This window comes from Peromyscus leucopus, chromosome X (assembly GCF_004664715.2).
Source record: "Peromyscus leucopus breed LL Stock chromosome X, UCI_PerLeu_2.1, whole genome shotgun sequence".
NCBI lineage: Eukaryota > Metazoa > Chordata > Mammalia > Rodentia > Cricetidae > Peromyscus > Peromyscus leucopus.
In genome coordinates, this window is record NC_051083.1 from 62,545,546 (window position 1) to 62,560,704 (window position 15,159).

Genomic DNA, 15,159 nt, shown 5'->3' on the forward strand with positions numbered 1-15,159 from the left:
TTCATGCTTTGGCAGTCAGGCTGATGAGATTTTATAGGTGTAGCTTCTGACATTCCTAGGAGACACAATTTGACAGCAAATTTCCCATTCCTCTGGCTTTTATACCCTTTCTCCCCTCCTCTTCCGCAATGACCTCTGAGCTTAGGTATGGGAATTATATTGTAATTGTATCTGTTGGGACAACTCTGAAGTTTGCTTAGTTGTGGTTTTCTGTAATGATCTCCTTCTATTGCAAAGAGAAATTTCCTTGATGAGCAGTGATGACTTATCCATGGTATATATGTGAGTATTAGGATAAATATTTAAAATGCAGGTAAGGATTATGCTGGTTTAGTAAAGTGGTGGTTGTAGGTTCTTCTTCAAGATCTGTGACTACTGGCCCCAAGTAGTTGACTAACTTTCCAGTATCAGGCATGATTCCCTCTTGTTGAGCAGGTCTTAAGTCCAATTAGAGAGCTCTACCACCAAAGTGTATGTGCCACTCTACCACCAAAGTGTATGTGCCACTCTACCACCAAAGTGTATGTGCCACTACAGCACTCTTACATTTATCATAGCTGGGTAGGACTGTTGGTTGCCTCCCTCCTTTGGAAGCTTGCATGGTGCCTTCTGGTACCATGAAGCTGCTAGCCTTTTGGTAAGTTCTAGCTCAGGGACTTTTGAACCCTGCATTTGAAGTACATGATGTCTTCAGTGATTGGAACTTATCTTCTACTTCTGGGGGTAAATCAAAGCCAATAGAAATAATAGCCTATGGTGTTTGGGGAGTATCTAGACAACATTGACCAACAACTCAAAAGAGAGCTGGTCATGTCTGCTGTTGGGTATTTTGTTAGATGATATTTGGCTTTTGGACTGAGCACTAACAGCCCAGATGGGCAAACTTCATTTAAACTATACAAGTATATTAATACACTGACTTATGTGCATTATAGGTATTTTATGCAGGTAATTAAATATGATTCTTTATGACCTTTTCAGACATTTTTATTGTTATTTTATTCTCTTCCCTCCTTCTTCTGTATTTATCTCATTCCACCCTCATAATTAGAGAGCCCATTTTTCCCATAAGATCCCTTGTACCCTGATATTCCACTCTCCCTGTGCCACAAGCCGCAGATATATACAAAGTAGGATCTCAGCTGACTATGACAAAGCTAATACCTGGAAGAAGCCAAGGGCCTTCCAGATGTCAAGCTAAGGTTCAAGGAGTCTTGGTGATATTTGGCTTTTGATTATCAGTCATTTCCTGCTATGAGTTTCTCGTGTGCTTTTGTAGCTTTTCCATCATTGATTGGGCACCATTTCCCCTCTACTAAAGGAATATTTAGATAACCGTGTGGGCTGACAGCTATGCACAGCCAGAACCCCAGTTCAAGCCTCCCTGTAATTATCATCATTGGCAGCATCTGGCTAGGTCCATCCCCAGAGGAAGGAAAGTACCTTATCAGAGATACCTCTGTACTCTCTAAGAACAGACTTAAGCGTCCAGACTACCTGTTTGAGAAGGCCTGGCACATGTGCCAATTAAGCTTAACTTCCTCCTTTCCCAAACCTTACCTCTAGTTCCAGATCTCCCTTTAACTATCACCAGAGGAATCTAGCTGCACACAGGTTGCCTAGAGACCGAGCACACTTTCCCCTACTCTGCAGAAAAACACCAGATAGCTTGAACAGCTAGGAGCCACAGGAAAAAAGAAGGCAGTTTTATTTTCTCCGAATGACCTAGCAACTTATAGATTCTCAACATTTTCTACCAGTCACATTTAAGACTATAGTGGAGCACATAAGATCCCTCTTCTTAGATACTACCCCAATTTAGCCTTTAGTTAATTCATTTCCCCATTGGTCACTTTGGGGTTGCAAATGATAATTAACGGTTATTGTCCCCTATGTGATTTTTATCACCCCTCCGTTTGACCCTGGAAGCCTGGTGGTCACTGCCTGAGGAAAATTCTTACCTGCCTTTATGACCCTGTAGAATTCAAGCTTGGTGACTGTGCTCGACCAGGGGATTGCTATTGCTTGGGTTTATAACTGGACTCCTGAGAGACTTGGGAAGGACAGAGAGAAATGGAGAATGGAGGGGGATAAGGAGGATTTTGACCAGAGAACACATGTGGATGAGATGGAAGATGAGGAAGAGTCAGATGGGGTACTAGCTGGGCAAGAACAAGATAAAAAGGACCTAAATGAGGCAGAATTAAGATGAGAGAATTAAGATAGAACTTCAGGCAAGAAAGGAGCTAGGGACGAGAACAGAACTGAAGCTGTGTAAATAGGATGTTATCCCAGAAAATTAAAGCGAATGGACTATAGAGCTCCGTGTGCTGAGATTCTATTTCCCCAAAATAGTCCTCACCGTTAGTAGTTCTCTCTTCTGGGCCCCTGGGATGTATAATATTAAGGTTGGTCCCTCTAATATTATACAAGACCCAGCGCCCTTGGGTACCCAGTCTCAGGAAGAGTAATCTACCAAGCACACTCAAAAAGCAGTGGTGTTGCTTGGCAGAGGCTGTCCAGAGACGAGGCAGTCTCTCCAGGGAGTTGTAAAGGTGACCCCTGAAGTTTTGGTTACTGATGGACCTCACCAAAGATGCTGCAGACCGGGAGGAACCCCAGGCCTCTTTGTGGTGAGTAGTTAAATATCTCCCTTCCCTATTAAGAATTCTTCTTGTATCATGAGTCAGAATGAGTCTAAAGAGAATCAGCTTTTGATAGAAGTCACAGGACACAGGCTTAAGACAAAAGGCATTTCAGTCAGCTCCAGTCAGTTTACAGGCTTAGATAATAAAACAACTGATAATCAAAAGCCAAATATCACCAAGGCTCCTTGAGCCTCAGCTTGACCTCTGGAAGGCCCTTGACTTCTTCCAGGTATTAGCTTTGTCATAATCAGCTGAGATCCTACTTTGTATATATTTGCGGCTTGCAGCATCTCTGCCCCACCCCAGCAATGATCCCTTTTTATTTTCCTGGTTCCTGGACTCACACTTGAAGATTTGGAGCTAGGAGCCCCAGATGAGAGAGAACATGCTACATTTGTCTCTCTGGGTATGAGCTACCTTTTTTAATTCCATCCATTTACTCGGAAAGTTCATGATTTCATTTATCTTTACAGCTGAGTAGTATTCCATGGTGTACATGCACTATGTTTTCATTATCCATTCATCAGTTGAAAGACATTTAGGCTGTATCCATTCCCTAGCTATTATGAATAGAGCAGCAATGAACATGGCTGAGCAAGCATCTGTGGAGTAGGCCAAGTCTTTTAGGCACATGCTAAAGAGTGGTTTAGGTTTTTCAACTTAATGGAATACACCTTCTTAAAGTATTGCCTTATAATGTTCTGAATGTCCTTGGTGTCTGTTGTAATGTTTCCATGTTCGTTTCTGATTCTGCTAATTTAGGTCCTCCATTTCTTTTTTTGGTTAGTTCGGCTAAGGGTCTGCCAGTCTTGTTTATCTTCTCAAAGAACCAGCTCTAAAATTCCTTCATTCTTTGTACATTTTTGTTTCTGTTTCATTGATTTCTGTTCTGATTTTTATTATTTCTTGCTGTCAACTGGGTTTGGATTTGGTTTGTTCTTATTTTTTCAAATTTTTGAGTTGAATCATCAAGTAATTTATTTGTGCTCTTCAAATTTTTAATGTAGTCACTTAGAGATAAAAGTTTCCCTCGAAGGACTACTTTGAATGTATTACAGAGGTTTTGTTTTATTGTGTTTTCATTTAGTTTCAGGATTTTTTTTATTTCTTTCTTGATTTCTTCTTCGACCCAGTCATCATTCAATAATAAGCTGTTTAATTGCCACGAGTTTGTATTTTACTAGAAATATGTTTGCTGTTAAGTTTTAAATTTGTTTGTTTCATTGTGGTCAGACAGGATACAGGAAACAATTTAAATCTTTTTGAATTTGTAAAGATTTTTTGTGTGTTCTATTATGTGGTCTATTTTAGAAAAACTTCAATGTGCTTCTGAGAGAATGTCTTTTCTTTGGCATTTGAGTGATTCATAGATGTCTATTAAGTCCATTTGATGTATGGTATCATTTATTTCTGTTGTTTCTCTATTTTTTTTGTCCAGATGACCTGTCTATTGGAGAAAGTGGGATATTAAAAATCATCTACTATTAATGGTTTAGTGCTAATCTATGTCTTGAAATGCATTAGTACATACTTTATGAAATTGGTTGCACCAGAGTTTGGTGCACATATATTTAGGGCATCAGTGTCTTCTTGGCTAACTGTTTCCTTGACTAGATGAAGTGTCCCTCTTTACCTCATCTGATTAGTTTTAGTTTGAAGTCTGTTTGGTCACATATTAGAATATTGATGCCTGCTTGATTTCTGGTCCTTTTCAATTGGAGTACTGTTGGAACATGGTCCAAGAATGGAGTTGTGTGAGGGGAAGTCTGAGTGCTTGTGAGAAAACTCTAAGAAAACAGATATGAATCTTTTGACTTCAGTTTTTTTTTTCCAAAACTATGGAATTGTTCTTGGAATGTGTTTTCATACTCCTCCCAGATATAGCAGATAGGCATGAGTTTATTTCAGATTATTCATTACAACTGAATTTTTTTCATTACATTACAACTGGTTATTTTTATTGTTTATATGCCTCTATGGAAAAACATGTTTTTTCATATGCAGCTTGACCCTGTGATTATATACAGCTTGAACTCATAACAACTCTACTCAAATGACTTTATTAACCCTCAGGGTATAAATTGTCTGATGCTCTGAATAAAGTTGGGTATGTATACCTCATTTTTAGACTCCATTCTCCCAGGTTCCACCACCTCTAGATCAGTAAACAGAGTACATTTGTCCATATTTTTATTCTAAAGTAGTGCTTATTTTTAAAGCTAACTTGTGTTTCTTGTAGACAACAAAGATGGATTTCATTTCTTGATAATTCAACCAATGTGTATCTTTTGATTGGAGAACTGAGGCCATTAATACTTAAATTTATTAATGAGTATGTGTTGATTGTTGTTAGCATGTTGCTGATTTTTGGTGGTGTTTGTGTTCTCAGTGGTACTTTGGATTTCAGTAATTATAAGCTTCATTTTACTTTCTATAGTCTCTTGACTATCTTTATTCTTCTCTTCAGTCAGAAATATTGCTTCCTGTATCTTATTTGGGTTTGGTTTATTGCTATACAAGTTTTCGGTTGTTTGTACCCTGGAAAGACTTCTTTTTCCTTAAGCTGTGGTAGATAGGTTTGCTGGGTATGTTAGTCTACATTAGCCTTCATTGTCTTTTAGGACTTGCAATGGCTTTCAAAGTTCTCATGGAGAAATCAGCAGTTATTTTGTGGCTTTTTTCCCTTATATGTGATTTATGTGGTTTCTCTTGCAGCTTTCAAGAACATTCTTTTTTTTTTTTTTATTTTCGAGACAGGGTTTCTCTTGTGTAGCTTTGCGCCTTTCCTGGAACTCACTTGGTAGCCCAGGCTGGCCTCGAACTCACAGAGATCCGCCTGTCTCTGCCTTCCGAGTGCTGGGATTAAAGGCGTGCGCCACCACCGCCCGGCTTCAAGAACATTCTTAATTGTGTATACTTAGTGTTTTAACTATAATATTCCATGAGGATTTTCTTTTCTGGTCTTATCCATTTGGTATTCTGTGCACTTCTTGTGCATATATAATTATGTATTTTCTTAGTTTGGGAAAGTTTTCTTCTATAGTCATTTGAAGATCTGCTCTGTCATTGACTTGGGATTCTTCTCCCTTACCTATGCCTATAATTCAAAGATTTGGTCTTCTGAGGCTAGACAGCTCGGGGATCTAAGAGAAATTCAAATACTACTGTACTACTAAAAGAACATAACAATAAAATAACTACTAATAACATTCTGTTATACTCATACATCAGGACCTTGTTAAGCCATCATCAGTGAAGCTTCCTCCTGTAGCAGATGGGAACGAATACAGTGACCCACAGCCAGACATTATGCAGAGAGTGAGGGCACTCATTCCTATATAGGATATCTTTCCATCAAATACCTCCCCTCAGAAGAGGAGGCAGAAAAAATGTAAGGGCCAGAGGATATGAAGGACACCAAGGAAACAAAGACCTCTAAATCAGCAAGATCAGCACATACATGAACTCACAGAGATTTAAGCATCATAAACAGGGCCTGCATGGATCTGTACCAAATGGGGCCCTAGAGTAGAAAGGAGAAGTGGACACATATCTCTACCCTTAACTCTAAGCAATCCAATTGATGACCACCTGGAATTTAGCTTCTTCCAAGGGAGTGTCACTGGGGAAACAAACTATTCTTTTTTTTTTTTTTTTTTTTTTTTTTTTTTTTTTTCGAGACAGGGTTTCTCTGTGTAGCTTTGCGCTTTCCTGGAACTCATTGGTAGCCAGCTGGCCTCGAACTCACAGAGATCGCCTGCTCTGCCTCCCGAGTGCTGGGATTAAAGGCGTGCGCCACCACCGCCCGGCCGAAACAAACTATTCTTAAGGGTAAGCTGCACACAGTAGTAGATGGCCAACAGAAATGGCCAACAGAAAATGAACTCCACATCTTTGGAGGTTCCTTATCTCATAGTGTTGTGTCAGGGCTTTTCCTTTTATTTTTCAATTATATATATATATATATATATCCATCTATCCTACAGGTCCTTTGCATATGTATTTTGTTTGTTTTGTCCAGGGGTGGATCCAGATGGGAGAGGAGGTGGGAAGGAACTGGGAGGGGAAAAGGGAGGGGAAACTGTAATCAGAATATATTAATGTAATAAAAAAAAATCTGCTTTCTTATAGAGCCCAGGACCAGCAGTCCATGGATGGCACACCCCCACCCCCCAGTGGACTGTGCTCTCCCCTATCAATCACTAATTAGGAAAATGCTGTACAGGCTTGCTTACAGAGTGATCTTATGGAGGCATTCTCTTAGTTGAGGTTCCTTCCTCTCAGATGATTTTAGTTTGTGTCAAGCTGACATAAAACCAGCCAGCACACAAGTCCTGGATTATCTTAGTCATTTCCATGAGCCTTATGTTTGTGCATCTCTCAGGCATTTATTCTCCTTAAGTTCTTTCTCCTTAGTTTGAGCTGTTTCTTTGTGTCTTCTTTAAATTCCCTGATTACTTTGATCCCTGTTCTCTTTTTATTTATTTTTTCTCTCATACAACACATAGTGACCACAGCCTCCCCTTCCTCTACTCCTCTCAGTTCCCCCCACACCTCCCCTCTTCCCCAGTCCACTGCTCTTCTGTTTCCCTTCACAAAAGAGTAAGCCTCCTTCCAATGATATCAACCTGATATGGCATAACAAGATGCAATAAAACAAGGCACAAACCCTCATAGCAAGGCTGGACAAGGTAACTCAGTAGGATTAAAAGGGTCCCAAAAGCAGGCGAAAAGAGTCAGAGACAGCCCCTGCTCCCACTGTTAGGAGTCTCACAGAACACCAAGCTACACAACCATAGCATATATCCAGAGGACCTAGCTCAGACCCATACAGGCTCCTCAATTATCACTTCAGTCTCTGTGAGCCCCTATGAGCCCTGGTTAGTTTATTCATTTATTCTGTGGGCTGTATTCTTGGGGTGTCCTTGGCCCCTCTGGCTCCTACAATCCTTCCTTCCCCTCTTCTGTGAGGTTCCCTGAATTCCACCTAATGTTTGGCTGTGGGTCTCTACATCTGTTTCCATCAGTTGCTGGGTGAAACCTCTCTGATGATAAATTGGACTAGGCAGAGATCTATGAGTATAGTAGAATATTATTAGGAATCATGTCATTAACTTTTTTTTAAATACTAGTCTTGTTTGGTTTTACCCTAGGTCTCTGAGCCATCAGGCTTCCCATTCCTGGCCATCCAGGCAGTGTCAGACATGGGCTCCCTCTTGTGGCTTGTGACTCAAGTTAAACCAGTCATTGGTAGTCCACACCTACAAGCTCTGGGCCACCATTGCCCCTGAATTCTTTGATGAAGTCTATGGATTGTTTTTCCAAATTCTGTTTCCTGGAATTCATCTAGGTAATTCTTAATGAGAAACATCTCCACAGGACTGATAGGTTTTAGAGGGGAGATACTAGTTTTATATTTCATACTGTGTTTCCTGGTAAGGTTTTGTTAATTCTGTCTGACATAGACAGAGCAGGATGGGGCAGAAGAGAGGATGTGTGAGTTGTTTGGGCCTAGAGGCTGGAAATGGCTTAAATGGGATGACGTCAGATTAACAAAGAAGACTGGGCTGGTGTGCAGGATGTGCATCATCCTGATCATAGCCTGGGGGTCGGGGTAGATCTGCCTGGGTTAAAGAGTTGAACTTGGTGTGGAACGATCCTGTGGATCAGGGCCAGGCAGGGTGAGTTCTGTAGGAACCCTAGAGGTTGGTTGTAGTGCAGGAAGGGGTGGCCAGGATAGGCAGGAGCCCTGGATGTGGGGCCAGGGCTAGGTCAGGAGATTCGGGGAGGGTACATGGAGGGTACAGTCAGGCATACCCATTGGGATAGACCCTGGAGAAGGAGAGGTAGGATCTGGCTGGGTGGGGAGGTTGGAGCAAGAGAATTTAGTTTAATCTTGATCTCTTCTCTTCAAGATACTGCATTCATTTGTTACATTGATGACATTATGCTGATGGCATCTAGCAACTTCCCCTGACTATTACTATTAGTAAAAAGCTTCTAATAACTAGGAGGGACTTGTGCAGGTAAATGGACATTCATCTAACAGTTTAATGTAAACTGATACAGCTAGGATAGAATAGTTAATGGCATTTAAAAGACTTCTACTTTTCAATAAAACTTTTAGGCATTTATCTTAAGCAAACAATGCAAGGGTACTACTGCAAAAAATTCACACACATTCAAGTGTTCTGGAGAAATTTTAGAAACTACTTTTATGGCCAAGGTAAAGAAACACTTAAAAAATTATGATATGCCTGTAGAATTAGTGAGGTTGGGGAAAATATTAAGTGGCAAGATGTGATTTATGTGTTTATAAGAAATTTACATTCAATATAAATATATTGAATGTACATTTAACATTGAATATATTCAGTATGATTCAGTATTTGCTTTAAAATGTACTAATAGGCAGTAAAATAAATGCTTATTTTAAAGAACTTGGGTGTATTTAATATTTATTCATTTTGTAAAAAAGAAATCTATTTGTAAAATTAGAAAAATCTACAAGTCTGATCAATTTCTCATAACTTGAAAATACTAATATGAGAAGAGAAACATGAAATATTTATATTGTTGATAGGCATAAATTTTACAGGAAGAGCATTTGACAAAAGACACTAATGTATATAAGCCAAATAAATACTCCTAGAAATACTAAAAATACTTAAAAGTACTTTCTTCGCCGAGCAGTGGTGGCACACACCTTTAATCCCAGCACTCGGGAGGCAGAGCCAGGCGGATCTCTGTGAGTTCGAGGCCAGCCTGGGCTACCAAGTGAGCGAGTTCCAGGAAAGGCGCAAAGCTACACAGAGAAACCCTGTCTCGAAAAACTAAAAAAAAAAAAAAAAAAAAAAAAAAAAGTACTTTCTTCATAATGACCATACTGGGGCTCCAAAGTATGGTCAATATTAGAACCATTGAAAAGTATAACTGAAATTATATCTTATCCATAAAAAGGAAATTTTAAAATGTGCATATTTAATATTTGGAAGTAAAAAAAACTCAAATAGTGAAAATATCTCAAAATGAAACATATATTTCATCTTATGCTTTTGTAGGTATGTTTGTTTTATGCACACAATCCACATGTTTGAAATTTTATGTTATCAAACTGTTGAGTGGTATTTTATGTTTACTTAGTGAGGATACTTTAAGTACTTCTATTAATCTGATAAATATATATGATTTAAATAAGTCAAAACAAAATCTCTGATTATTCTGAAAAATTACAGGTATGCAAAAGTGAATGTCATATACACTCCAGAAAATTGACCAGATGTTTAAGACTTCTGGCTCTTGTGTTATTCTGAGGGGAAAATATAACTACCTTGCAAAAAAAAAAATTGACCTGCCTTTACACTTCAATTTCACTTTGAACAATATTTGATCAGAAAAAAATATCTTAAATAAAGGGGAGATCCTTTAGGTTGGCCTTAAGAGCACTGATGTAGATAAGGAAAAAAGGTCACATTAGTTAAAGAAAGAGGGGCAGTGAAAACATAATGCATATCCCTGAATCTGTATGTAAATGTTGATGTAGAAGCATGCACACATCTGCAGCCCATCAATTTGGCTCATTCATACATTGGAACACTACAAAAGCACACGATATATTTTAAAAGAATATTTAATGACAATGAAAGGAAGTTCAAGAATATCTATACATCTATATCTATAATCTATATTATATTTTTATGCATGAAAAAGCAGGTATTGAAATATATATATTAAATACACATATATTTCACATGAAAAACACTGGGGACATACAGATCAGTACAAGTCAAGAAGGCATGGGAGTCATTAGGACTGATTGCTGATAGCATTCAATTTCTTAGGTTAAATCATCTACTTAGAGATTTTTTTTCCTGCAACATAGCTGATGTATTTTTCTGGCAAGAGGGAAAAGGAAAGGAAGCAGGAAAGCAGAAAAGGGGTGATTAACAGCTTTCAATTCCAGTGAAATAACGACAGTGAAATACCATTTGCAGCTCATGACGCTGCACACACACACACACACACACACACACACGAGTTACAGTGGACCATGAGACTGTGCAAGGGAGATGGGCATACTGGGTTATTTTTTTTTCTTCTTTTTACTAGCTGCACTGGCTGGCTGGCACAAATACAAACTGGTACAATGCTTATGAAAGGGAAGCCTTTTGGCAACACACAGGGGAAGTCTTTGAAACGTCTATATGTGGATGCTGCAAGTCCACAGTTAAGGAGAGAGCATCCAGGATGCTAGCCTAGATTTGGCTTGACAAGGAAGGATTCGCTCATCAGGGCACGCAGTGTTGGTTTTAAACACAGGGAAAGAACTAGGCACCACCTGAATGTCCAACAATGCGGGAATGATTACAGAAATGTTAAGGTCCATGGATACACAGGAGCACTCTGCAGGCACTGAAGATGACGTTCCATAAGCCTGTTGAATAGCATGGAAAGAAGTTCAACGCGTTGACTTCTGTTTGGTTTTAGTCGCTGAAAAAAGCAGGTTAAGAAACACCACGCACATGAACCACTCTACAAGAATATGTTAAAAGGGAAGGTGGGTCTGGGATGAGAGGGGGAGAAAGGGGTAGCAGAGAGCCTGGAAAAACAGCACACCAAAGAAAGTAAAAGAGGTTCTCTCTGAGTATTAGGATGATGGGAAGCAATTGCACTCTTGGTTCTTTCTCCCACATCAGACAGACTTCCTTCTCCTTCCAGATATTTCTACCACGGAATTGCATCACCTGCGCAGTAAACAAAGAGACAGAGAACGCTTTTAAGAATCAGACTGACCACAGGGAGAAGAGGCAGCCTTTAACCTCTCAAATGGCACAGATTAGTGGGATTATTGGGGCAGGGGAGCTTTCTGGAGGTGGGGAGAAAGAGAGGGAGAGGACAGAAGCAGCTGGAGGGGGAGGGGCGGAGAGCAGAGAGGGGATGGGCAGCTAGCTGGCGCTGGCAGGGGAGGGGGAAGGGGAGGAGAGGGGAGGGAGAGAGGGCAGGAGAGGGAGAGAAGGAAAGAGGGAAGGGGGAGGGGAGGGGGAGGAAGGGAGGGGGAAGGGGTGAAGAAGGAGGGAGAGGGAGAGAGAAACCTGCACTCCCAATACAATACACTGCTGGTGGGTTGGGGTGGGGTGGGGGGCTGTAAACGGGGTGGGAGCCAAGATTTGGCTCTACTGGCTGGGGCCTGGGATGTCTTCATCGAAAGGTGGCCTCGTCATCGGAGTCATCATCGAAAACCTTGAAGTCAGCACTGGTGGACTGGCTGGCCCAGGCTTCTTCCCTTTCGGCCTCTCTCTCCTTGTGGGACTTGAACCTCCCACGAAAATCTTGCGGTAGTTCAGGAACATTCCATTCAGCGCATCTATGGCCCGCTCGGCCGACTCCTGCTTCTGGAAGTGCACGAACCCATAGCCCTTGGGCCCCTTCTCGTCACAGGCCACCTTGCAGGACAGGATGTTGCCAAAGGCCGAGAAGATGTTGTACAGCGCCTTGTTGTCGATGGTCTTGCCCAAGTTCTTGATGAAGACGTTGCCCACCCCGCTCTTGCGGAGCGACGGGTTCCTCTGGGACCACATGATGCGCACCGGCCTGCCATTGATAACGTCAAAGTTCAGGGTCTCCAGGGCCCGCTTGGCGTCCAGCTCTTCCTGGTAGTTGACATATGCGTAGCCCAGGGAGCGCCGGGTGATCTTGTCCCTGCAAATGCGGATGGACACGATGGGCCCGGCGGGGCTGAACTTCTCGTACAGCATGGACTCGGTCACGTCGGGGTGCAGGTCGCCCACGTAGAGCGAGGCCGTGGGAAAGTCTGGGTGTCTGTTGGAGGCCCCTGCCGCCGCCTCTTCCTCTTCTGCAGCCAAGGCCGCCGCCAGCTCCTCATCCATGTCCACCCTCCCGTAGGAAGGCGACGCAGCAGCCTCCGCAGCGGCGCCCCTGGCCCCCCGGAGGCTGGCCTCCGCCAGGCTGGCCTCGGTGGCTGCCACCGCCTCCGCCTTCTTCCGCGCCAGGGCCGCCGCCTCCGCCAGGCTGGCCTCCGCCGCGGCCGCCGAGGCCTCGGCCTCCACCTCAGCCTCCACCTCTGCTTCCACCTCCGCCACGGAGGCCTCCGCCACCGCCTCCGCCACGGTCGCCGCCGCAGCCTCCGCCGCCGCAGCCGCCGCTGCAGCGACCTCCGCCGCCACCGTCGCCGCGGTCGCCATGGTCGCCACGGTCACCGCTGCCGCCGGGCCGCTGCCGCGACCTCCCTTCCCGCGAACTGAGGGGGCGGAGAGGCGGCGAGGGCCGGTGGGCGCCGGAACCCGGGCCGGGGGCTGGCGCGGGAGCTGCGGGCAGGGAGCCCGGGCTGGCCGAGCAGGCGGGACCGAGTCACCCGGGCTGGCGAGCGCCGGCCGGTAGCGCGCAGAGCCCGGTCTCCGCAGCAGCCGCTGCCGCCGCCACCGCCGCCGCCGCCGCTCGCTCGTGGGCTGCCTGGCTGGCTGGCGTGCGGGGCGCGGGCGGGAGGGCGGCGTGTGGTGGGGGGCGGGGGTGTTGGCGTCTGTGGTCCGGGCAGCTGGGAAGGCTTCTGTCTCTTTGGTTCCCCCTGTGGCTGCTGCGGGGCTGCGGGGCTGCGGGGCGCGGGGCGGGGAGAAGTTGGGGTGGGGGTACCAGTGCGCAGCCTCTGAGGCGCCCACGCGTTTGGGAAGAGGATGCCAGGGACAGGACTGTGCTCTGGACCGAAGGAATTCGGGTTCCGTGTCTTCTGCTGGCGCCGGGCGGGGGGGGGGGGGGAGGGGGGCTCGTTTTCTGTCCCCAGCCCCCTAAGGGAAGGTTGTCATGAATCAAGTGGGTGGGGTGGCCTTGAAGCTAGGCTAGCCCTGGCTGATGGAGCCTAGAAGCAGTATTCCAACATCCGGGGTGGGGGGGGGTGTCTCCAACCCTGGGAAAAAGGCACACACACACACACACACACACACACACACACACACGGGGGGGGGCAAGAACATTCTCTCTAGTGTCTGTGTGTATTTGTGGGTGCATGTATTTCTCTGTGTGTCTCTCTGTCTCTGTCTCTCTCACAAACTCACATACACATAGGAGCAAGAGCATTCTCTCTCTCGTGGTGTGTGTGTGTGTGTGTGTGTGTGTGTGTGTGTGTGTGTGTGTGTGTGCATTTCCCTGTGTGTCTCTGTCATGTCTCTCTCACAGGCTCACAGAGGCATGAGAGCAAGCGCTGTCTATCTCTGTTTCTCTCACACAACACACACACACACACACACACACACACACACACACACACTCCCTCATTAACGTCACCACCACCACTGGCACCCAGGAAAGCATGAGTCTTCCCAGCTCCCCACGCAGCCTGCTGAGCCATTTTCTGAGTAGGCTCCCCTTTCCCACCCCCCACCCCACTCGGCAACATTTCCAAAGGAGAGAATGAAGAATACATGCTCATTCATAACGCCCTGCCACAAATACTCTACATGGAGCCTGTGCCAGTCCCCGGGATGCAGACATCTAGAAGACAGAGGAATATGAGCTGCCTTCCAGCTTCTCCTGGGGAGCAGAGAGCCTGGACTGGAAACTGTACCCTACTCCACCCCAGCCTCTCCATGACTGTGCCCCAGCCCCTGGACTACTGTGAACCTGGGGTTCTGCAGAGCCTCAACTCCCACTGCCACGTGGCACGTGAAAATCAAGAGCACCTTGTCTCTAGGGCAGCATCCCTCAATGGTAAGTTAAAGAAAGTCAAACTGGGAGGGGTGGCTGGGGGCGGGGCCGGAGCTGAGAAGGGCCTGGCCCAGAGCCAGGTGCTTGTTCCCTCTCAGCCTATGCCCTTTAGGTGCTGAGGTCCCTGACTAGGACCAAGAAGTGCCCATCTCTGCCCAGAAGGCAAATGAGAACAGGGCCTGGAATCTCTCTTGAGGGTGAGATGCAGAGCCCCCACACACCAGCCAGGGCTTCTGGCACCGGGGCAGAGAGTGTGGAAAGGGGATGCTGTATGTTATTGGCGGGGGGAGGGCAATGCCAGCTCACAGAGCTAACTGCTGAGGGCACAGGCAAAGTGGCAACATGCAGGGTGTAGACCCAAACGGACTGGAGTCCCGAGTCCAGAAAGGAGGACCAGATGTTCAGAGTTCTGGAAGGAAAAAGGGAAGCTGTGTTGAAGAGGGGATGCCAAGTGGGTTGTGAAAGGGAGGTCGAACTGCCCCATGCCTAGGCAGGAGGGAAGGGATCCAGCAAAGGAATCACTCTGTGCCCCAGGATCTGTGCTGTGGCAGGACCCGCATGGTCACTGGTGCTCTACCAGTGACCTAAAGTCTGCAGGGCCATAGGGTGGAAGGTATCTAGGACATACATGGATGGGCTTGCTCACAACTCAGCATGGGCAAGGAAAGGGTGATGTCACCCAAATGACAGACAGTGATTTGAACATCAGTGTGCATACAAGTGTGGGTGACCCCCCCCAAATCTGTGGTAGAACGTAAAGAAAACTGTCAGACGGAACGAGTTCCCAAAGATTTGA

At 44.9% G+C, this 15,159-nt stretch overlaps 1 protein-coding gene across 1 annotated transcript; it reads right to left on the reverse strand.

The window, feature by feature from the left end:
* Positions 1 to 11,681: 11,681 nt before the first annotated feature.
* Positions 11,682 to 13,075, reverse strand: LOC114688912 (polyadenylate-binding protein 1-like 2). Its single transcript, XM_028863385.2, is given in 2 exon segments — positions 11,682 to 11,971; positions 11,974 to 13,075. Coding segments are annotated over 2 exon segments (1,002 nt in total). The 5' UTR covers positions 12,851 to 13,075; the 3' UTR covers positions 11,682 to 11,846.
* Positions 13,076 to 15,159: the final 2,084 nt, after the last annotated feature.